This window comes from Phycodurus eques, chromosome 8, assembly GCF_024500275.1.
Source record: "Phycodurus eques isolate BA_2022a chromosome 8, UOR_Pequ_1.1, whole genome shotgun sequence".
Taxonomy (NCBI): domain Eukaryota; kingdom Metazoa; phylum Chordata; class Actinopteri; order Syngnathiformes; family Syngnathidae; genus Phycodurus; species Phycodurus eques.
This window is the reverse complement of record NC_084532.1, coordinates 321,470-345,114: the sequence shown is the minus strand read 5'-3', so window position 1 is coordinate 345,114 and position 23,645 is coordinate 321,470. Positions and strand designations below refer to the sequence as shown.

Sequence of the window (23,645 nt, the reverse complement as noted above, 5' to 3'; positions counted from 1 at the left end):
GTCTCGCCATGCTGCACTATTTGCATAACGGTTGTTGACCAATACTGGCCACTCATGCCAGAGGAGCATCTGCTCCATTTGCACACTGATTGAGGAGTATCTGCAACATTTGCACAATCAACATTGTCACAGATTATCGCGCTACTCGTCACTTTAAACCGCATACACTCCTTGAAGTCTCGGCGCCCTTTGCACAATGGTCATTGCACCGGACTATTGCAATATGAGTCATTCAAACTGCTCTTAGTGCTAGAGGACTCTGCATCTTTTTGCACAATTGTCAAAACCAAAAAACAAAAAATGTACCGGCATTACCAGATAACTAGCAACCCTTTACTGCTCAGTGACTGTTTTTGTCAATGTCTATGTCTGCAAAGTGTTCTCTGTCAATTGACTGTCTGTACTCGAGCAGCTCCAACTACCGGAGACAAATTCCTTGTGTGTATTTTTGGACAGACTTGGCAAATAAAGATGATTCTGATTCTGATGAGCCGCATTCAATTGAGACAATGTGACAAAAACTGTTCAATTATTTTTAATTCAATTTAATGATGTCATTATTTGTTTGGTTTATGCTTTTAAACAGTACAGTATTATGGAGTACTTTTTTATAGATACAGATACACATTACAATTTGTTGTTGTTGATTGGTAACGCTGGAGCAAATTAATGGCATTTCAATTCAAGTCAATAAGAAAAGATGATTTGATATATTTCTATAACCACGCTTGTATTTTGAGTTACAAGCGTGGTTATAGAACAAATTAAACTCGTATCTCAAGGCACCACTGTATAATGCATAGTTTTTCCTGTGGCGCCATGGTTTTTGACAAGCGTATTCAAAATGATGTAGTTAAAGATTTTATGAACTTATTTATTACACATAAGCGGCAATATCATTTCCAGTTAGCTACTGACAAAGTTGATAACATTTTAATGGAAATCTTTCTGAATGTCCTGCCCGATGACAGCTGGGATAAGCTCCAGGACACCTGCGACGCTAGTGAGGAGAAGCGGCTCAGAAAATGGATGGATAGATGTTTCTGAATGGGTTTTTAAATGTGAAATATAAATATTTCTTGTTAAAAGGGGCAGATAATATGAGATTTATTCAGTTTCTTTTCATTCAAATGTTGCATTTTCATGTTAACATATCTTTTTTTCTTTTATGTAATGAAATATTTTCAACAAATAAGATAACATATTTTACGTTACCAACGCTAAATTGATTAAAACAAAGAATGGAATTTTGAGACCTATCATTGTGTAAATCTCAAAACTCAGGACTCTATAACTCTAAAACTAAAATAGTGCAAATGAATGCAAATAACATTACTGATATTGTAAATATCCAAAATACAAATGTAGTTTTAAATTTATAAGCTCCTTATCCTGGCTGACATGCGTGTGCTTCCTGTGTCGGTATTGTATTTCTTTCTGGACACCGAATTTACCTGCTGATTTGCTGTTCAGGTTGCTCTCTACTGTAACGCAGTTACAACCAGGCTTATGTAAAACTGTATTTAAAACCCAAGCCCCTATTCTGCGTTTCACTACTCAACATTTCATGTTAGCTTTGCAATTACAATATTACAGTGAGTAGGGAAAGTATTCAGACCGGCTTAAATGTTTCCCTTTTTGTTATATTGCAGCCATTTGCTAAAATCATTTAAGTTCAATTTTTCTTCCTCATTAATGTACATATACAGCACCATTTGCTAAAATCATTTAAGTTAAAATTTTCTTCCTCATTAATGTACATACAGCACCAAATATTGACAGAAAAAAACGGAATTGTTGAAATTTTTGCAGATTTAGTAAAAAAAGAAAAAGTGAAATATCACACAGCCATAAGTATTCAGACCCTTTGCTCAGTATTTAGTAGAAGCACCCTTTTTAGCTAATACAGCCATGAGTCTTTTTGGGAATGATGCAACAACTTTTTTACACCTGGACTTGGAGATCCTCTGTCATTCCTCCTTGAAGATCCTCTCCAGTTATGTCATGTTGGATGGTAAACATTGGTGGGCAGCCATTTTCAGGTCTCTCCAGAGATGAAGGACTGGTTGCAATCAAAGGAAAGATGAATGTGGCCAAGTACAGGAATATCCTGGACGAAAACCTTCTCCAAAGTGCTCAGGACCTCAGACTGGACCGAAGGTTCACCTACCAACAAGACAATGGCCCTAAGCACACAGCTAAAATAACAAAGGAGTGGCTTCTGATTGGAAAAATACTATACGTACTCGTAGCAGAGATTCTGTCAGTGGGGAGTGCTGCAAAATCAAACGCAGCTTTGGCGACCACATGATCTCTCTGTCAGATTTTTTGTATTTTATTTTATTTTTAGGTTCTTCTTGGGCGGCTGTCAATCTACTTCAGCGGCTAGGGCCAGCCCGACCACAGTGCAGGGTTAGCAAATGCTAAGGGCGCTGCAGCCTCAAGGGGGTGCCAAAAAAATATGGCCTCCAGATGGGAAAAGAAGTATGACATAAGTGTGGTGGCATTAATGTTTCCCACTAACCCTCACCCAGTCTCATCTTAACCTTAACCCATCCTAAACCGCCTTAAGCCCCAACCCTTGCCGTAAACCAAACCATAACACACTTCTTTGTTTTGATATCGCACAAATGTGATAAAAGTTTGGGATGGTCAGCGTAGCCTCCCCTTTCTGTGACGCAGGAACCAATCATGTTCCCGAGGGCCTGTCCTGCCTGGAAACCATGTAGGAATCCTAATAACGCCTCACAATCCCCACAACAGTAACACGCAACAATATACCAGTTTGTTACAATATTAAAGGACAATAAGAACATATAAATCCCTTATTTAATGTTAAACTAAAAAGTTAAAACAACAGTGATAGCCTCATTTGTTGTGGAGAAATGTGAGTTTGATGATACACAAATTTTAAAGTTGTCTTACCTTTCTTTCTACTTACACTTAAAACATTTCACGTCATTTATGTAGATATTTATCAAAATCCTAAATATAATTAAAATGCAGATGCCAATGCACTTAAAGCACCTCACTGCTAGACACAGCTGTCAAACTCCTGAATGCTAAAATAAAATGAGACAAAAGGAAAAAGTTGCTAGGTCATTGAGTAAATTCCTGATTAAATCTGTTGCTGAATCAACCGCATTAAAGTGGGGAAGCTGCACATAGTTGCAATAATTTGATAACCAACTTTTAACATGGAAAACATACAGTAGATTCAACTTTAAAGAAATTCCCAATTAATATAATTACAATAGCAAATACTCCCTCCTCTGGCTGATTGGTATACTGCTCGCTCTGTTGGGGAGTAGGGGCAAATATATTTATGTGACACCAGAGAACACTGGAAACATGTCAAAATGACCAAAACTGTCTCGAACATTAGGGAGGAATACAAAAAGGGGGAAAAATAGGAGAAAGAGGGGTCAAGTTGTTGCAACTTTTGGTTTGTCCGATTAGATTAGAAGTTACCCGCAGGATTTATGTGGCAATAGTGATACAGTAAGGAAAAGAATAAAATGTTCTATTTTATATTTTAAATTGTCTGGCATGTTAACTGATGAATTAAAGGCAATGTTACAAATTATTAGGCTTTATACGATCAGGATTTTTGGGGCCGATCACCGATCAGCAAGTTTAAAAAAAAACGATAACAGATCACCGATCCGATCACAAGATGGAGCAATGTGTCTATTTACTTGACTTGTTCATTTATTGTATATACTTATATTGTATATACGTATATTGTATATACTTGTGTACTGTATACTTTGTGTACTGTATACTGTATCCAAAATAGTCCCACACCGACGACGTGGTTTTTCACCGACAAGATTGAAAAAAACTTTATTGGCCGTCAGATAGTTACTGTACTGCGCAACAAGACACATGACAAGGCTAAAAGTAAACTAGCTTTTGGATTCACACGCGACAAAGACGCGGAGTTAAATGTCATGTGCGGTGTCGATCGATGACGTCATTGATTGGATCAGCGACTTATGACATGAAAGCCGATCAGCATAAAATGCTAATGATTAGCCGATACCGATAACACCGATCAGATCGACGTAAAGTCTACAAATTATGTATTCAACTTTTTTTGGAAGCTTATGTAACTTGTTGATGGCGGGGGCGCCATATAAAATCTCGGCATGGGCGCAACATTGGTTAGCGATCCACCCAAGTAAAAGATTTGCCACAAACGTTTCATGTGGGTGCCAGGATGCGTGTGTCAGCCACTGGCCACTGTCGTTAGGCCAAACGGATGACTGCCTGTCAATCAGCAAATCCCATTAGAAGCATCAAGAAGGCACAGCCTGGGGCTTTGTGTCCACTTAAGTGATGCCATTATAACATATGTTATACAATGCACAGCTGTGTGTGGGGTAAAAAGTAAGCTGAAAGTGAAAGGGGCACTTCAACGTTAAGTGATTGAATCTCTGGAGGCAAACAAGACTGTGGGGATTTATATTTTTTTCCCCACACAAAACACAACACTCTACAACACTCCAGTGTCGCAGGAAACGATAAAGGAAAAAAACCCAAAGAGTAGCAATCACAAAAGAATTATGTCAGATGAAAGGTGCCATATTTTACCAAAACAATTTTTTTCTACTATTTGGGATGTAATATTAGTTCTATGGTGGCTCAGTAAACATGTAAAATATGAATTAAAATCGTCGACGCATTCCTAAATTCCAGAGATTTTTCTGCCAAGAGGCCTGTAATCAGGTCATTCGAATTTCTCGAGCTTATCTACATCACTTGCGAGGATCTCTGCCTACCTCTCCGCTCCTGAGCCAGTGCTGTCAAAACGTGTGCTCTCACAAATAGTGAGGGTTGGGTCTTCTACACCGAGGCAACCAATCAGAGGAAAGGGGCAGTCTTAGCCAAATATGGACAAAGTGGATACAAAAATGGGTCAAACAGAAGTAGCTGTCGGGGATGACGACACACTTTTCTGGACACACGTATGACAAAAACAAAGTGTTGTTTTAAATGAAATTGGCACGTTTATATACTAAGTCTATATTAGAGAGTTACTCTATAAAGGTGTAAATAGCCAAAATACGGGACCTTTTAATATGTGAAATGTAAAAAGACAAACTGCTGCTGCTTTGAAAAGTGTTTGTAAATGTAAAAAAAAAGAAAGCGTGAAGCACAGATGTGGCTGCGTGGTTTAGATTTACACCAGGAGTTAGGTTCTGGTAGCAAATGCCACTGTGGTCTTGCATTCATCATGGTGCTAATTCTTTTAGGGCGGTGACTGATAGAGCCCAGTCAGCTGGTCAGACGTTTCCCTCGACACATTTCAGGCACAGAATCAAAGACATGTCTGTTCTGCACGAGTCCTTTGGACTAAAACAATAATAATTGTTGAAAAGTGTGGCAAAGAATGGCAGAATCTGTGACATTGTTTGACTTTCAAGGCTACACTGTTTATAATCAGATCATTTCTAAACTTTTTTTTCCATTCAGATGTTCTAGTAGGCTTTTCCTAAAATTTTTTCACATCTTCCAGCACAAGCCATGGTTCGGAGAGAGATTTTAAAGTCTCAAAGTGGTCTTGACACTAAAGAAGAACCGGCCACAATAAGTGGTGTTCAGAGAGGAAAAATAAATAAAATAATTCGATTTTACACCGATTTTATCGGGCTGATCAGTATCGGCTGATATTTCGCATGTTAGGCTGATCGGCTCAACGGCTTTAATGTCATAATTTGCCCAGCCGATCAATGACGTTATTGATCGGCTCTGCAAAAGACATTTACTCCGCGTCGCCATCGTGCACAGTATATTTGAATCCAAAAGCTAGTTTATTTTTAGCCTTGTCATGCGTCTTTTGACGTCGTATTGGAAATATTTGACGGCCAATAAAGTTATTTAAAAAACAAACAAAAAAACGTCGGCGGTGTGGAACACACAACACTTCTGAGACAGACAACATGTAATGCCCGGATCAGACGACAAGACAAATTTGCTCTTTCACGATTGCACTATGTCAGACTCCTGCAATCTTATATTCCGATACCACCACATCCAGTTTTTACAATCATTGGGCTTTATCTTGTCAACTCAAATGCGACCGGATACCCCCGTTACCATAGCGACGACAACAAGAGTGGAGCGAGCCGGCTCGACTGTATTATAAGGACTAAATGGGGAAAAACGTGTGTTGGTGGTCACTGGTGCTCAGGACGGGAGAGGAGAGGACGTTCGTTTAAGGATTGCTTTAGGTATGTTCCCGTACTTTGAATACGATACGGCTCGCAAGCAGGCAACAAAAACGTTATGTAGCCCAGCAAGCTAGTGGTAGCACGAACGGTTGTACGTAAACATGCCGCCGTTCTGTTGAATCATGTGCTAAGGTTTCGGTGTGGGTGAAGTAATTTAATTAAAAATAAAGTAATTTAATTACAGTAAGTTAGCACCCATTATTTCTGTCATCTAATGTTGGTTTCACCTTACTGATTAGAATGCACGATCAATCTTTATGGAGCCAAGGAACATATTTTACAATTGAAAAATCTCACGGCACACCAACAAACAAAAATGTCGCAAAAGTGGATACATTAATTATTGTATGTACTTCCTGCCATCTAATAGAAGACCATTTATCATTTGTTCTGTCTGTCACATGCCTCACTGGCATAAATAGATGAACAAAGATACATTATTTATAGTAAATATTTATAGTAAATATAATAATATAAATATATATTTTTTGGAGCAATTAAGTACACAAGTATATACAGTAAATGAACAGGTGATTTAAATAGATACATTCCTCCATCATGTAATCGGATCGGTGATCGGTTTTTTAAACTCGCTGATCTGTGATCGTCCCCAAAAATCCTGATCGTGTAAAGCCTAACAAGAATATAAACCAAAAGTGAGCAAACATTCAAAGGATTAGCAGACTCCAGCATAACTCGATGGAACAGCCATCCATGCCAAATAATGCAATGTTGTGCCATGAGTGGAATTCTGTTAAGCTCAAAGAATGAGTGAGCAGGAGTTGCAAGTGATGACTCGGAAATTGAAAAGACAGTGTTGCTTCCAATTAACTGCAGTGATGACGACTGCTATGATGTTGACTGTTAATACTAGCCGGAAGCTAGATGTCCAGCTGGGGGCAATAGTCAGCAAATATTAAAGCTAGTGGTTTGTTATTTTGGATTTTTACAGGAGGTAACTCTTTTTGATACTTGTACACTGTACATCAATAGGAGAGGGGTTGCCTTTTTACACTTGTATGACTGTTAATGGTAAAATGTTACAAATACTACAGTTTATAAAAGTATGATGGTAGTGACTGTTTAAGTCTGGAACTGAATTCAAATTCAACTGGAGATCAACCAGTGTCCCAGAACATTGTTTGACTTTCAAGGCTACACTGTTTATAAATTCTAACAAACCATACTTTTTTTGTAATCAAACCAACATCAGTTGAAAAGTGTGTGTGTTCGTGCGTGCGTGCATTCATATACAGTACCGAAGAAAGTGATATTTTATATTAAGGCATTAAAGTGGGTTTGTTGGAATAACTATAGAATCACCTGTGTGGCAGTTCATTCCCAAGTCATTTAAGGCTCAATGACAAGTTGGCCTGGGGTCTTGATATGGCACCACATTTGCTGAGGTGAAAGTGAAAACTAAGAGGCTAAAGGTTAGGAGGGAGAAAGGGAGATGACAGCATGATGAAGGAGAGCCAAACCCTCTTGTTGGTTATGGTGCTAATTTGGTAAGGGCGGGGGGCCAAGAGAGTTTCTACTATTCCTTTCCCGATCATGTTCAAGACCAACACGGACTATGAAAAGGAAGAAATCCAAATAAACACAAGCTCTATACTGTCACCTTCTTTCACAAACTATTCAACAAGTCGTTGCTTCCTGTTCTGCACAAAATTTCAATTATCAAATATTTGATGCAAATTCCGCAGTCTTCTATCCAAAAGTAAATTTTATTCACGAGCCCAGGTCTGATTGCCCTTTTATGCACCGTTCTCAACCAGCACAGAATCTTCATTCCATAGTGCCATTCTAGGTGCAGCTGCCTGGCCCTAATTGGTCCCTTTGGGCCCAGAAAAGCTGGCAGCGCCTGAAGAAAACACTGATTACAACAACGAGAAATAGGCATCTGCTAGTTTTTCTTTTTACAATTAATAGTAAAATAAAGATGCGTTCTTCATATCAATTCATCATAACAATTAGGCCTGGCCAACAAGAAAGATGTTTATTTGTTGTATTGTGTTGGTCATACTTTAGAATAATGTATTTATGTTTAGAGAATAATGCTGAAGATAAACCTCCTCCCGAAAAATTGCACGCTAAATCACAAATCGCAATATTTGTTTGTTTCAGTGACGAGGACTGGATAAGTGTAGCTAAAGGTTTAGCCACATAAACACATGTGATGTTGTGGCTAACTACACACAAGTGTTGCTAAGAGAGTTTTTATAGTTTAGCCACACTGGCTAAGAGGTTTCATGAACCAGTGCCAACGCTGAAAACATACATACATAATGGCATACTTAGATGCCATTATGTAGCCAAATAATTTCTAGAACATTATAGGGCTGATAGATAATAAGGGATCCTTATCCTTATTATCAATTATCCTTATTATCACTTACACTTCGACTTAAGATTTACTCAGCTCAACAGAGACACAGGACAGTGTCCTCCACTCAATCGACATGAAATTGTCAATTACACTCGACCCACCATGTCCCATCAACGTTAAGTTTGAACACTTTCAGCAAAAAATGTTTGCGAAAACAAATGGTTGTGAACTCAAAGGGACATCTTTTGGAAAGAACGACCAATTCCCCAAGGAAATCAACGAGAGGCGTTAAATCGTGTATCCGTTGATGAAGAACAACCATGAAAAAGGGAAACGAGTATGGTTGGTTGTCGACAGAATGTACGTCGACGGTCAACTGTTTCGTGATGCCAACGTCACCCCCTGGTTTTACTAGATAAGTACTTCTGATTTGGTCTCCTCATCAATTGTCTAAAGCTTGTTGTACTTTGTTTGCTTCTTTTCATTTTGCTGAGACAAAAAACAACAACAACAGAACCACGCAGGCCCACTAGCATGTATCCTCACCTCTTTCGGTTTGTTTCGTTGCTCTCACACAGGCTAAATACACAATCGTCACAATACTCTCCCCGTGCACTACAACCCACAGCACTTTCAGTAAGTCAGCCTGGTCAGTGAGGAGCGCTGGTGAGTGGAACTCCGTACCCAAGGAGGTTAAACTGCTTCCAACATACAAGGCCTTCACAAAAAAACTGAAAATGTGGCTAGTTAACACCTATAGCTGCCAACACTAAAAGACAAGTATCTTATGTTGTTTTTTGTTACGATCAAAAAAATTATGGTTTCATTCTCTCTTAATAGTTTAGTTTGATTATGTATCCTGCATTATATTGTCTTGTAGAAGTATTCTACTGCTATTTTACATCTTGGCCAGGGGACTACAGATGAAAACTAGCCTTCTGGCTAATTCTGGCTTTTTTAACCATGTGTACTACATGTGTTTTATGAAATTGCATTGTCCCCTTTCAAAAATAAACTGAAACACACACAAAAAAATGTAGTACCCAATTTAATTAAAATGAATATACACACCCCCATTATATATCACACTTTCGTATCAAGGAATGTCAATGGCATTCGATCACAGGCAAAGAGTATTAAAATGATGGGATTATATCACTCAAATTAAAACAGATCTACAACCCCAATTCCAATGAAGTTGGGACGTTGTGTTAAACATAAATAAAAACAGAATACAATGATTTGCAAATCATGTTCAACCTATATTTAATTAAATACACTACAAAGAAAATATATTTAATGTTCAAACTTATACACTTTATTGTTTTTTCGCAAATAATCATTCATTTTGAATTTTATGGCTGCAACATGTTCCAAAAAAGCTGGTACAAGTGGCAAAAAAGACTGAGAAAGTAATAGACTGACCTGCCTGCAGTCCAGACCTGTCTTCCATTGAAAATGTGTGGCGCATTATGAAGCGTAAAATACGACAACAGAGACCCGGACTGTTGAACAGCTGAAGCTGTACATCAAGCAAGAATGGGAAAGAATTCCACCTACAAAGCTTCAACAATTAGTGTCCTCAGTTCCCAAACGTTTATTGAATGTTGTTCAAAGAAAAGGTGATGTAACACAGTGGTAAACATGACCCTGTCGCAACTTTTTTGGAACGTGTTGCAGCCTTACAATTCTAAATAAATGATTATTTGCTAAACACAATCAAGTTTATCAGTTTGAAAATTACATATCTTTTCTTTGTAGTGTATTCAATTAAATATAGGTTGAACATGATTTGCAAATCATTGTATTCTGTTTTTATTTATGTTTAACACAACGTCCCAACTTCATTGGAATTGGGGTTGTAAATACAAGAAACGCATCTCAGCGAATCCGAAGGAAAACCTTGATTAAAATATTACTCAGGTAATCTTGGCTTTTCATAACAGCAGGAAATGAGGAGTCTCAATATTAGTTCATAAAATATTACTTTTTACAATAAATAGTACAGTAGCGGACCCAGAAGGTAATCATACAGGCAACAATATTTAACAAACTATACACAATTGTAAATCAGAATCAGAATCAGAATCATCTTTATTTGCCAAGTATGTCCAAAACACACAAGGAATTTGTCTCCGGTAGTTGGAGCCGCTCTAGTAAAACAGACAGTCAATTTACAGAACACTTTGGGGACATAAAGACATTGACAAAAAACAATTGTGCAAAAAGATGCAGAGTCCTCTAGCACTTAGAGCATTTCGAATGACTAATATTGCAATGGTCCGGTGCAATGACCATTGTGCAAAGGGCGCTGAGACTTCAAGGAGTGTATGCGGTTTAAAGTGACGAGTAGTGCGATCATCTGGGACAATGTTGGTTGTGCAAATGTTACAGATACTCCTCAATCAGTGTGCAAATGGGGCAGATGCTACTCTGGCATGAGTGGCCAGTATATGCAAATAGTGCAGCATGGCGAGACAACTACAGTGAGTGCACGAGTAATACATAATTGGCCCCACAGAAATGTGACAACGAACTCAAGTCAAAACATTTCCAGCTTGTTGTAATGGAATTATAGGTTAGGTGTTTAAGAAGTTGATCGCAAGAGGGAAGAAGCTGTTGGAATGTCTACTAGTTCTAGTTTGCGTTGATCGGTAGCGCCTACCTGAGGGAAGAAGCTGGAAGAGCTGGTGACCGGGGTGCAGACGGTCCGAGAGGATTTTGCACGCCCTTGTCTTAGTTCTGGCAGCGTGCAAGTCCTCAGTGGTAGGTAGGGGGGTACCGACAATCCTTTCAGCAGTTTTGATTGTCCGTTGCAGTCGGAGTTTGTCCTTTTTTGTAGCAGCACCAAACCAGACTGTGATGGAAGAACACAGGACTGATTCGATGACCGCTGTGTAGAACTGTCTCAGCAGCTCCGGTGGCAGGCCGTGCTTTCTCAGAAGCCGCAGGAAGTACATCCTCTGCTGGGCCTTTTTGAGGACGGAGTTGATGTTGGTCGCCCACTTCAGGTCCTGAGAGATTGTAATTCCCAGGAACTTGAAGGTCTCGACGGTTGACACAAGGCAGCTGGACAACGTGAGGGGCAGATGTGGCAAAGGATGCCTCCTGAAGTCCACGATCATCTCTACCGTCTTGAGCGTGTTCAGCTCCAGGTTGTTGTCGGCCGCACCACAGCTCCAGCTGCTCCGCTTCCTGTCGATATGCAGACTCGTCACCGTCCTTGATGAGGCCGATGACAGGGGTGTCATCTGCAAACTTCAGGAGCTTGACAGTCTGGTTCGCTGAGGTGCAGTCGTTCGTGTAGAGAGAGAAGAGCAGCGGAGAGAGGACACAACCTTGGGGCGCCCCAGTGCTGATGCTGCGTGTGGATGAGGTGGCCTCCTCCAGCCTGACCTGCTGTGTCCTGCCCGTCAGAAAGCTGTAAATCCACTGGCAGATGGCATGTGAGACGCTGAGCTGGAGAAGTTTGGTTGAAAGGAGTTCAGGGATGATGGTGTTGAACGCTGAGCTGAAGTCCACGAACAGGATCCTCGCGTAGGTCCCTGCACTGTCGAGGTGTTCTAGGATGAAGTGCAGTCCCATGTTGACTGCATCATCCGCAGACCTGTTCGCTTGGTAGGCAAACTGCAGGGGGTCCAGCAGGGGACCTGTGACACTCTTGAGGTGGTCCAGCACGAGACGTTCAAAGGACTTCATGACCACAGATGTCAAAGCGACAGGACTGTAGTCATTCAGACCAGAGATTGCAGGTTTCTTGGGGACTGGAATGATGGTGGAGCGTTTGAAACAGGATGGAACTTCGCACATTTCCAAAGATCTGTTGAAGATCTGTGTGAAGACTGGACCGAGCTGGTCTGCGTAGTTACTTCCAAAATACATCCAATCAACATCAGTGACAACGTACCAATTTCTCTCAACCTAAAAACTGATTCAAATCTGCTACCTCCACCAGCATGACGCTTTAACGTCTTGATTGAAAGACACGGACTTTGATTCATTTGTGAGGAATGGGACGACTTCTTGAACTTCAATGACTCCCCAACCATATCCCCATCTCTGCTTTGGGAAACTTGGAAATATGTAATGAGAGGGTAATCGGGCAAATTTCTTGCAAACCAACAACGCAACAAAGAAAAATTATTAATTACAGCCATTCAAGAATCACAACCTTGGGGCGCCCTGCTGCTGCGTGTAAATGAGGTGGTGTTACCCCAGTCTCACCTGCTGTATTCTGCCCGTCAGGAAGCTGCGAATTCACTGGCAGATGGCAGGCGAGACAATAACCTGGAGAAGCTTGGAGGAGAGGAGTTTTGGGATGATGGTGTTGAACGCAGAGCTGAAGTCCACGAACAGGATCCTCGCGTAGGTCCCCGCGCCGTCAAGTTATTCTAGGATGAAGTGCAATCCCATGTTGACTGCATCATCCGCAGACCTGTTTGCTCGGTAGGCAAACTGCAGGGGGTCCAGCAGGGGACCTGTGATGCACTTGAGGTGGTCCAGCACGAGGCATTCAAAAGACTTCATGACCACAGATGTCAGGGCGACAGGCCTGTAGTCATTCAGACCAGAGATTGCAGGTTTCTTGGGTCTGGAATGATGGTGGAGCGTTTGACACAGGATGGAACTTCGCACATTTCCAAAGATCTGTTGAAGATCTGAGTGAAGACTGGAGCGAGCTGGTCCGCGCAGACTTTGAGGCAGGATGGGGACACATGGTCCGGTCCTGCCGCTTTGTTAATCTCCTGTTGTTTGAAGATGCGTCTCACATCCTGTTCATGGGTGGTTAACGCAGAAGTCAGAGGTGTGGTTGTGGTCGCGGGTGCGGCCGGGTGGGTGTGTGGAGTGAAACTGTCCTTTTCAAATCTGCAGTAGAAGGTATTCAAGTCGTTGGCTAGTCTTTTATTGTTCTCAGCTTGGGGGGGGTTGGTCGCTCGTAATTGTAATGTATGCCAGACTGATTTAGAGTCGTTAGCGCTAAACTGTTTTTCTAACTTTACTGGATAGTTTCTCTGCAATATTAATTTCTTTATTCAGCTGGTTTCTAGCGTGATTATACAGGGCCCTATCCCCACTTCGATATGCATCCTTTTTAGCCTGGCAAAGTCATTAAACTTTGGCAGTGAACCACGGTTTGTTGTTATTGAACGTGCAAAATGACTTTGTTGGTACACACACCTCCTCACAGAAACTGAAATAGGATGTGACAGTGTTTGTATATTCATCCAGGCTGCCAGCTGAGTTTTTCGAAGACACTCCAGTCTGTGCAGTCTAGACAGCTTTGAAGTTCTACCTTTGCTTTGTTGGTCCACTTTTTTCACCGTAGGCTTCGCGGATTTAAGTCTGTATGTTGGTATTACGTGAATTAATCAGTGATCAGATGAGCCCAGAGCTGCACGAGGTATGCCACGGTATGCGTTATTTAACAAAGAATAGCAGTGGTCTAAAATGTTATTTTCCCTAGTAGGACAGTCGATGTGCTGCTTGAATTTAGGGAGTTTGTTCTCGAGTCTAGCTTTGTTAAAGTCCCCAAGAATAACGAGGGGTGAGTCTGGGTGTTTTTTTTTCCCCCATTACGTTTACCTGTTCAGCAAGCGTTAGTAGTGTGGAATTTGTGTTAGCTTGAGGAGTGTAAACACCGGCGAGAATGAAAGATGCAAACACACGAGGCGAGTAAAATGCCTTACAGTTCAAAAACAGCGACTCTAAATCCGGGCTGCAGCGCGTGCTGAGCTCTGTGACGTCAGTACACCATTTTTCATTGATGTAGAAGCATATCCCGCCACCTTTTGTTTTCTCCGATAACTCCGTGATGTGGTCAGCCCGGTGTAGTTGGAAGCCCGGAAGCATTACGGCGCCATCGGGGACAGCCTCACAAAGCCAAGTCTCCGTAAACCACAAGGCAGCGAAACGTCTTTACTGGTCTTTGTCAGAAGAAGCTTGTCCATTTTGTTGGGTAGGGAGTGTGGATTCGCGAGGTGGATCGACGGGAACACCAATCTGTATCCTCTCTTGCGGAGCTTCACTTGGATGCCAGCGCGCTTCCCCCTTTGTCGCCGACGTCTCCATGCGCCATAGACCGCAGCCGACCGACCCCCTGATGAGTAACTCGGGGAAAAAAACTGAGCGGATTTGCGAAAGTTGCTGAAAGAAAGTCTGGGGTTGACTCCCTAATGTTTAGCAAGTAATGTTTAGCCTTATCTCTTGTTCCTCCGATTGTTTGGGAACAACTGCATCTTTTTGTCCTTCAGCCATTTCAACAAGGCCAGTTTTTTCCTTTCAGGCCGCTGAATGACGTACACAGTAAAAAATGTTGGCAGTCAATAATTGCACATTTCACTTTTGTTAGGAGATCAATGAAATCTCGCTTCAGTACCCGATTGCTGCTTGACAACATCCAGGGGCCCCTGTGTGTATAATGACACATTTCACAGTTGGGTGCTCATTAGTGATCGCTAGGATTTGTTTTTGAGATATCAGACACCATGTCATCGGTAAGAAACAGTACTTTGGTGTTCTCACTGCAAAAACGTTTTACATCCTTGACAGCTCCATCACCAACTAGACATCGAGAGGTACAAATTTAAGATTAAAATTAAATCTGCCTCATTTCTTTGCTTTTTTGTTTTGGCCTCCAACTTGAGCCTGGCCCATCTCCACTTGCACCTGATGCCTGCTTCAAGATGTGCCACATGAATAGCACCCCCCTCTTTGAGCACTTTCATTCTGGAGAAGAATTTACTAAAATCATTGTCTGTTTAACTTCAGCGGCACGGTGGCCGACTGGTTAGAGCGTCAGCCTCAGAATAGTTCTGAGGACCCGCCTGTGTGGAGTTTGCATCTTCTCCCCGTGCCTGCGTGGGTTTTCTCCCGGCACTCCGGTTTCCTCCCACATCCCAAAAACATGCATTAATTGGAGACTCTAAATTGCCCGTAGGTGTGAATGTGAGTGCGGATGGTTGTTTGTTTGTATGTGCCCTGCGATTGGCTGGCAACCAGTTCAGGGTGTACCCCGCCTTCTGCCCGATGACAGCTGGGATAGGCTCCAGCACGCCCGCGACCCTAGTGAGGAGAAGCGGCTCAGAAAATGGATGGATGGATGTTTAGCTTCATTTTTCACCATTACCAACTTCAAAGGCTAATCCCAAATGTATCCTCCAGGAAAATATTAAATACAGTATTTCTCTGTGTTTATTTTCCATTTCTGAATTTGAAGTTACTTCATTGTGTGTTGTGACATAATCCCTAAAAATCCTCCCCACCTCCATCAGAACCCTAGCGGTGTTCTGTTATTGGACTTCTGTGCTCATCACTGGTTGTCCATAACGAACACCATGTTCAAGCATAAGGGTGTCCACACATGCACTTTGCACCAGGAAACCCTAAGTCCCAGTTCGATGATAGACTTTGTTGTCATGTCATCGGACTTGCGGGCGCATGTCTTGGACACTCGGGTGAAGAGAGGTGCGGAGCTGTCAACTGATCACCACCTGGTGGTGAGTTGGCTGCAATAGTGGGGAAGATACCGGTCCGACATGGCAGGCCCTAACATATAGTGAGGGCTTGCTGGGAACGTCTGACATGATCCCCTGTTTCAATTCCTACCTCTGACAGAACTTTGTGAACTCATGTTCCGTAGGAGGCGGGGACATCGAGTGCGAGTGGACCATGTTCCGTGCCTCCATTGCTGAGGCAGCCGACCAGAGCTGTGGCCGTAAGGTGGTCGGTGCCTGTCGTGGCGTCAGGAGGGGGAAGCAGTGAACCATCAACACCGTGTATAGTGGGGTTGGGGCACAGCTGACCTTGACTCGGGACATTGTGAGTCGGTGGGGAGAACACTTCGAAGACCTCCTCAATTTCGTCGACAAGGCAAGGCTCCCCTTTGTCAGCAATTCTGTTCATAACTTTTATGGACAAAATTTCTAGGCACAGTGTAGTGGGGGTCTGGTTTGGTCGCCTCAGTATTTCAGCTCTCCGTTTTGGAGATGATGTGGTTCTGTTGGCTTCACCAAGCCGTGATCTCTAACTCTCACTGGAGCGGTTCGCAGCAGTGTGTGAAGCAGCTGGGCTGAAAATCAGCACCTTCAAATCTGAGACCATGTTCCTCAGTCGGAAAAGGGTGGAGTGCCCTCTCCAGGTCAGGGATAAGATGTGGAGGAGTTCAAGTATCTCGGGGTCTTGCTCACGAGTGAGGGAAGAATGGAACTGGAGATCGACAGGAGAATTGGTGGAGCATCTGCAGTAATGCGGACTTTGCATCGGTCCGTTGTGGTGAAGAAGGAGCTAAGGCGAAAGGCGAATCTCACAATTTACCGGTCAATCTACGTTCCTACCCTCACCTATGGTCACAAGCTGTGGGTCATGAACGAAAGAACAAGAACGCGGATTCAAGCGGCCGAAATTTGTTTCCTCCGCAGGGTGTCCAGGCTCTCCCTGAGAGATAGGTTGAGAATCTTGGTCATTCGGGAGGGGATTAGATAAGAGCTCCTGCTCCTCTACATTGAGAGGAGCCAGATGAGGTGGATCGAGCATCAGATTAGGATGCCTCCTGGACACCTCCATGGTGAGGTGTTCCGGGCACATCCACCGGGAGGAGACCCCAGGGACAACCCAGGATACGCTGGAGAGACTTTATCTCCCGGTTGACGCAGGAATGCCTGAAGTGGCTGGGGAGAGGGGAGTCTGGGCTTCCCTGCTAAAGCTACTGCCCCCGCGACCTGACCTTGGATAAACGGAAGAAAAAGGATGGATCGATTACTTTTGTCAGATTCAAGTTGGGTTTTTCCTTTCATTAACAGGGAGTACCACCAATTTTGTCCATGTGTGTATATAGACAACAAACATACAATTCAAAATGCATCTTTTCTCAAGTTCAGTTGAGACAAAAGCTCTGAATAATTGCAGTAATGCCCCACATTTGACTTTACGACGGCACATGTGGCACACCATGCGGCACACCATGCACACCTCAGACAGACAAATCTTTTCGGTGTTCAAATATCAGCTCTGATGTTTCTGTGTCGTTAACATTTTTCCTGTGCTTGCATGGGTTTTCTCTGGACACAGTTTTCCACCGACATTCACAAACATGATAACATGATCATGTTGATGAACAATAAACTACATGAACAAACATGATTATAGACTCCAAATTGTCCATAAGTGTCAATGTGAGTTTGAAGCACTGTTTATCTGTGCCTTGTGATATACTGGTGGACAGTCCAGGGTACAGTATATCCCACCGCTAGCCGAAAGTCAGCTGGGATAGGCTCCATCTCATCCATAACCCAGAACAGGATAAAGTGTAGAAAATGGAGGGACGGATGGACTTGGATACACGTATGAGGTCTTTTTGGCACGAGTAAGAGAGACAATGCGATAATCGATACATAAACATCAATTCACATAGTGAAAGAAGAGATAATGGTTCACCTGTTTGACACAGACAGCCTGAGAAAGTGCAGAGGAATAAGCAGAATGTGTGTGTGTGTGTGTGTGTGCACGTGCGTGCGCGTGTGTGCGTGCGTGCGTGTGTGCACATTTTTGTTCATGTGCATTTGTTGCCTGCAAAAACATTTTTGGGAGTACTGGTAAAAGACACTGGGATTAAATGACCCACTATGAAGAAAACTAGCTCATGGGAGAAACATTGGACATACCACATACCAAACACAAACACACAGCATATTAAAATAAGCATATAAAAGGTTTCACGACCACACACATTCACACAATAACAGTGACACCACATCTTGTGTGGGAGTCGAAGATGCTCTTAACAAGTGGCAATGATGAAACTGAAAAGGAGAAACTTGAGCAAGTGTGCAGTTTCTAGGGGTTGGTGTAACAAAATTCTGATGATGAAATTACATGAATCTGCTTCTTCTAATCAATATCCAGAGGCAAAAAAAAACCAAGAAAGGTACTGCTGTTTTTAGGAAGATGGACATAAAAGAACACCACACAAACTAGTCTGCGGTGAAGTGAAATATTTTTGTTACGGGTGAACTACAAAGTGATGGACGACAAATGTATTCATTGTGTATCCTGACTCCTGACATGGAAACCATTGGTGTTGGGCAGCATACTTTACTACAGTCCGAATGTCAACATTCCTCTGGCTTTATGCTTAATTATTCAGAATGTAAAGGACTTATGCTTGTCATTCAACACATAAACAGTGTGAGGTCAAAATATGTCTCACATGATTAATAGGTTAGGTACTACTGTTTGTCCAGATGTGTCTTCCTTATTTATTGTTGATTTGAAATAATTTCAGAAAATCTGTCTAACTCATTAACCTAAAAGTACACACAGTGCAGACAAAAATGTTAACTAAAAAAAGTCTGCACTTCAGTGTGATATGATCTCAAAGACACTGGGAAAACTTGAACGGAGAAGCCATAAACAAGACTCAGCATCTGGAAATATTGTCAAAAGTGAAAGACACCAGATTGCAATATTTAATGGTGCCCAAAATCTGTCACAAGGGCTTCACGATGCTCAGCTCAGCAGTTTTCGTGCATCGCTTTAGTAGATAATCTAGGTTGGACGGCTCTGCCCAGCCATTTTAAGAACATATGCACAACTTGACTTACCACAACTTTAACTGCTGACTTGAGTATGTGTCCTGTATACATGATGTATACTTATATGCTTAAATTAAATAGATAGCCGAGTATCTCAGAAAACCCCTCCCTAAAACGCATTGAAGAAAGGCTAAAGGCAGTCATCCAGGAGAGAAATAAAGACATTGTTTGTGTGTGAGTGTACCGCCATGCATGTGTGAGTGGTCATCAGGTTTTTTTTTTTTTTTTTTTTTTTTTTTTTTTTTTTTTAATGGGCCCATCTAAAGGGACTCTGCTTCCCATCATTAGTAATTCAATTTGCGCTTTATTAGCTGCTCTTATCAAAGACACAGACAGCAACAACCAGCTTTCCTCACTCCATCTTCCTCTTCACTCACCCCAGCACCACCTTTTCTAAGTCTTGAATTCTGAATCCCCCATCTTTAATTAGATAAGCATGTGTTACCACTGCAGGCTAATTAGGTTACACACGACAAAAAGTAGGAACAGTCAATGAAGAGGGAGTGAGTTGGGAAAAGAATGAAGGAGGGCTGCAGGATGGATAAAGTTGGATTAAAGAATCAGAAACAGCACTGATAAGACACAAGAGCCATTGGGACAAATAAAGCTTAATGTTAATAGTGATGGCTTTTTTAATGTCTTCTGACTCCACTGACTCTGGAAAATTATGCCAAAACGGGCATGAGGCGTGTAGGGTACACGCAGATTGACCGGAGGGCTGGAGGTGCAACAGAATGGGGGAGGGTACTGTAAAAACAATGATTGCTTTCAATTAGGTTAAGCCTATATTCTCCAGTTCGTTAAAACAATCCAATTTGCAAAATGATAATTATGCATTAGCTCCTTTTTATCTACTGGAGAGAGAGCAGTGCCAAGGCCTGATAGCAGTGACACTGACTCCCTCCGCCTCTAAATTATCTGCTATCTGCACTTGTTCACCATCAAGGCTGAAGTGGGCAATCAATTAACCTCCTTCTTCCCTTTAGTCCAGTTAACCGCTCCTGAGACTCTTAGCAACATAACGCGAGTCCTGCTGCCCTCTACTGGACAAAGAAAAAAGCTTCCAGACGTACAGTTGACACTGACACTTTACAATTGTTGTTTTCGCTCAAGTTGTGCGTACTGATAACTCCAAATCAGCTTAGCCAATTTCCAATTTATAAACATCACTTATTTATATCAAGATGAAAGGCATCACATCCACGTACTTTGTGGCAAGGGTGTTCTTACAGTTCTTGCCACTCGTGGCTGCTTATAATTTTGCCGTATAGTGTAGATTAAAACAGTATTTGCCGAGATGCTGATTGTTTATTGTTCTGCAGCGGGGCCTCAGACCAATCACTATCTAATGAGATTCTAGGTATCAAAGATTTTTTTTCCTCTTTTGGAGAAGTTGGGAGTTGTTAAACTCCCCTGGTGAAATAAGTATGCAAGTTCAACTATGCCATGTGATGAAAGTAGAAATATGAGTGAGCCATCTTGCATCCTCTATTACTGCTGTGTTCCACTGACATATTTAAGTTTACAATTTTAAGTACCGCCCGAAAAAAAAGTAATAGAAAATCTGAAATTTTGAGACTGTCAGCCAATGCTATTGCATTTAGAATTCGCTGCTTTGGTGTGAAATACATTCATGAACCAACCCTCTGAATGTAACTAACACTGATATGCACACATAAACAACACATACTCTGAAATGACAAAAATATGTATATCTTATTAAATAAACTCAAACCTCCACATTCCTTCGTCACAGCGCCAATGATGGAAACCTACAGTAATAAATTGAACTAAAACTCCCAAGGCCTGAATTAAAAGGAACATTTGATTCAAATCACAATCCAATAATTGAATAAGAAAGAATGTTAACATCACATTAAAACAACACGAATCAGTGTGAAAAGAGAATACAGACCACAAATTAACTAACAACAATTTACCATAGCAAGTACAAGACAACTTCCGAGCCAGACAAAACGTGTTCCTCTTTTTAACAAAGTAGTTGAAATCTCAGTGGACAAAATGATTATGGCATATTCATAGTATTTGTCCCAAAAAAATCTGTGGTGTGGGGACACACGACTGGGTGTATTACTTACTTGTTCTCGATGAAGTAGGAGAAAGTCGTCTCAACTTGTGTTTCCCAAAAGAAACAAGCTCCCTGGTGTGAGTCCTTCGAGCTCCTGTAGGAGTCCTCGTCAGGCTGTGTATGTGGCTCCTTGGAGAGTGTTTTGCGGGTAGGACTCCCTTCACTGACCTGCTTCCGTTTGGACTAGCACATGAACGAAAACAGGAGTAAATCAGAATCACAGTGAAATTAGTGGACAAAATGTAGACTGTTTTTAAATGATGATCATCAAATTATAGTTAGTAAATTTGTTGAATTATGCCATCTAAGTTAGACTGGAGAGAATATTTATGGATGGTAGAACAAAAGGTCTATGGCTACAATAATTCTGGTGTAAAAGACAGAACCTGTAGAACATGAGTGGATATTAATTATTCATACACCCCGGATAAATGGAACAGAGAGAATTCATATGATATGATATACGCAGCTTGACGCCTTCACCGAACGATTGTCGTAATAGACATTTCGTTTGTAACAAACAGACTCCAGGTTACTTCTAGGTGGCAGATAGTGATTGGCTACAGCTGACCTAAACTGAAAAGGATGACAAAAAACTTCTTGTGTTTGGGTTTTTAATGCCAGATATAGAGACTCCTAGATAGATAGGAGATATATAAGACTCCTATAAGACTAGATAGGAGATATACAAGACTCCTTCCTAAAGGCGGAATAGCACATTGAAAGGGACAATCTGGGAACTAAACCTCCAGCATCGGGTTTGTGGAAGACTTTTTCTCAAAGCTATATATGAAAATTTTTGGTTGTGTTGTGTTTGAATAATTTAGCAAACCATAATGCCTAGGGCGGCATGGTTGGCCGACTGGTTAGCACATCTGCCTCACAGTTCGGCAGACCGGGGTTCAAATCCTGGCCTCGCCTGTGTGCAGTTTGCATGTTCTCCCCGTGCCTGTTCTTATTTTTAGAGTAAAAATTTTAAAACGGCAGAGTTTAGCATTTGGAACCACTTCAACGTGGGTTTGAACCGCATCAGTAAAAATAATTAAAATGAAAAATAATTTGAGGTAAATTTTAATTTTTACCGTAGCGATACGCCCTGGAAGTGAGATAGGTAGGCTGTTCCAACGTGTTGTCGTCCCCCAAAAAATTCCAGTAGAGGTTCAGTACGTGATTTAGATTATTTTATTCTGTAAATGTTGCTGAGGCGGCACGGTGCGTGACTGGTTAGCACATCTGCCTCATAATTCTGAGGACACGGGTTCAAATCGGGCCTCCCGTTTGGCGTTTGCATCTTCTCCCTGAGTGAGTTTTCTCTGAGCCACTCTGGTTTCCTCCCGCATCCCCAAAAGGTTAATTGAAGACTTTAAATTGCCCGTAGGTGTGAATGTGTGTGCGAATGGTTGTGTGTTTATATGTGCCCTGCAATTGGCTGGCAACCAGTTCAGAGTGTACTCCGCCTCTTGCCTGAAGATAGCTGGGATAGGCTCCAGCTCGCCGGCGACCCTAGCGAGGATAAGCGGTACAGAAAATGGATGGACACCAACGGTGAGGGATGCCATCAAGCTGAAGAAAGAGTCCTATCGGGCCTTTTTGGCCTGTGGGACTCCTGAGGCAGCTGATGGGTGCCGGCTGGCCAAGCGGAATGCAGCTTTGGTGGTCGCTGAAGCAAAAACTCGGGTATGGGAGGAGTTTGGTGAGGCCATGCTGCTGATCTTGACTCGGGACGTTGTGAGTCGGTAGGGAGAATGCCTAGCCTGCAATCTAACCTCAGCTCTATAGCCCACTATCCATGTCACCGTCAATACAGCACGCCTGTGCTATTAATTTGAGCAACAGAAAAGTCAATTAATAAGGTGGTCCTTCAATGATCACGTTAACAGTTGTCTGCATTTTCATCACATCTATTATTGAATCAACTTAAAGTTTATCATCAAATACATTTTTTAAATTACTGTTTATTAACACGAGACGGAGTGATGTCTCGGCAACCTTTTTGAAACAGGTACTAATTGGTTACTGATTAATGCGAAGGGCTGCTAGTTATATATGCACTTTTGAGGCTGCAGCAGGTTCAACTACCTGTAAACTAAAGGCTAATCAATACTACAACTGCAAATAAATTCAACTGACTGTTGTTTCCCCCATAACTTGATTATGAGACAGTTACTGATTGGGTCCATACCATGTCAGAAAATGGGCAAAGCATTTTTTTTTAATTGTTTTTCAAAGTAAAAGCAGATGTTTGCAAATGTGTTATTTTCATCAAACAAGGATAATCAGTCTGCTGTCATAGAGGACGACAGAAATTAGCGAATATTTACTGTTGAGAGGCTGAAATCAGACGATTTGGACAATTTTAAGTTAAAGGGGAACTAAACCCCCAATTTTCTTTTGCAAAAATA

The 23,645-nt window shown here is 41.8% G+C and overlaps 1 protein-coding gene across 1 annotated transcript in view; it reads right to left on the bottom strand.

Annotated features, from left to right (window-relative positions):
- Positions 1-23,645, bottom strand: part of zc3h3 (zinc finger CCCH-type containing 3) — a 114,980-nt gene that overhangs the window by 64,834 nt on the left and 26,501 nt on the right. The window contains exon 3 of the mRNA XM_061684467.1: positions 21,254-21,426. Within this exon, the coding sequence (XP_061540451.1) occupies positions 21,254-21,426 (173 nt within the window). The remainder of the gene's footprint in view (positions 1-21,253; positions 21,427-23,645) is intronic.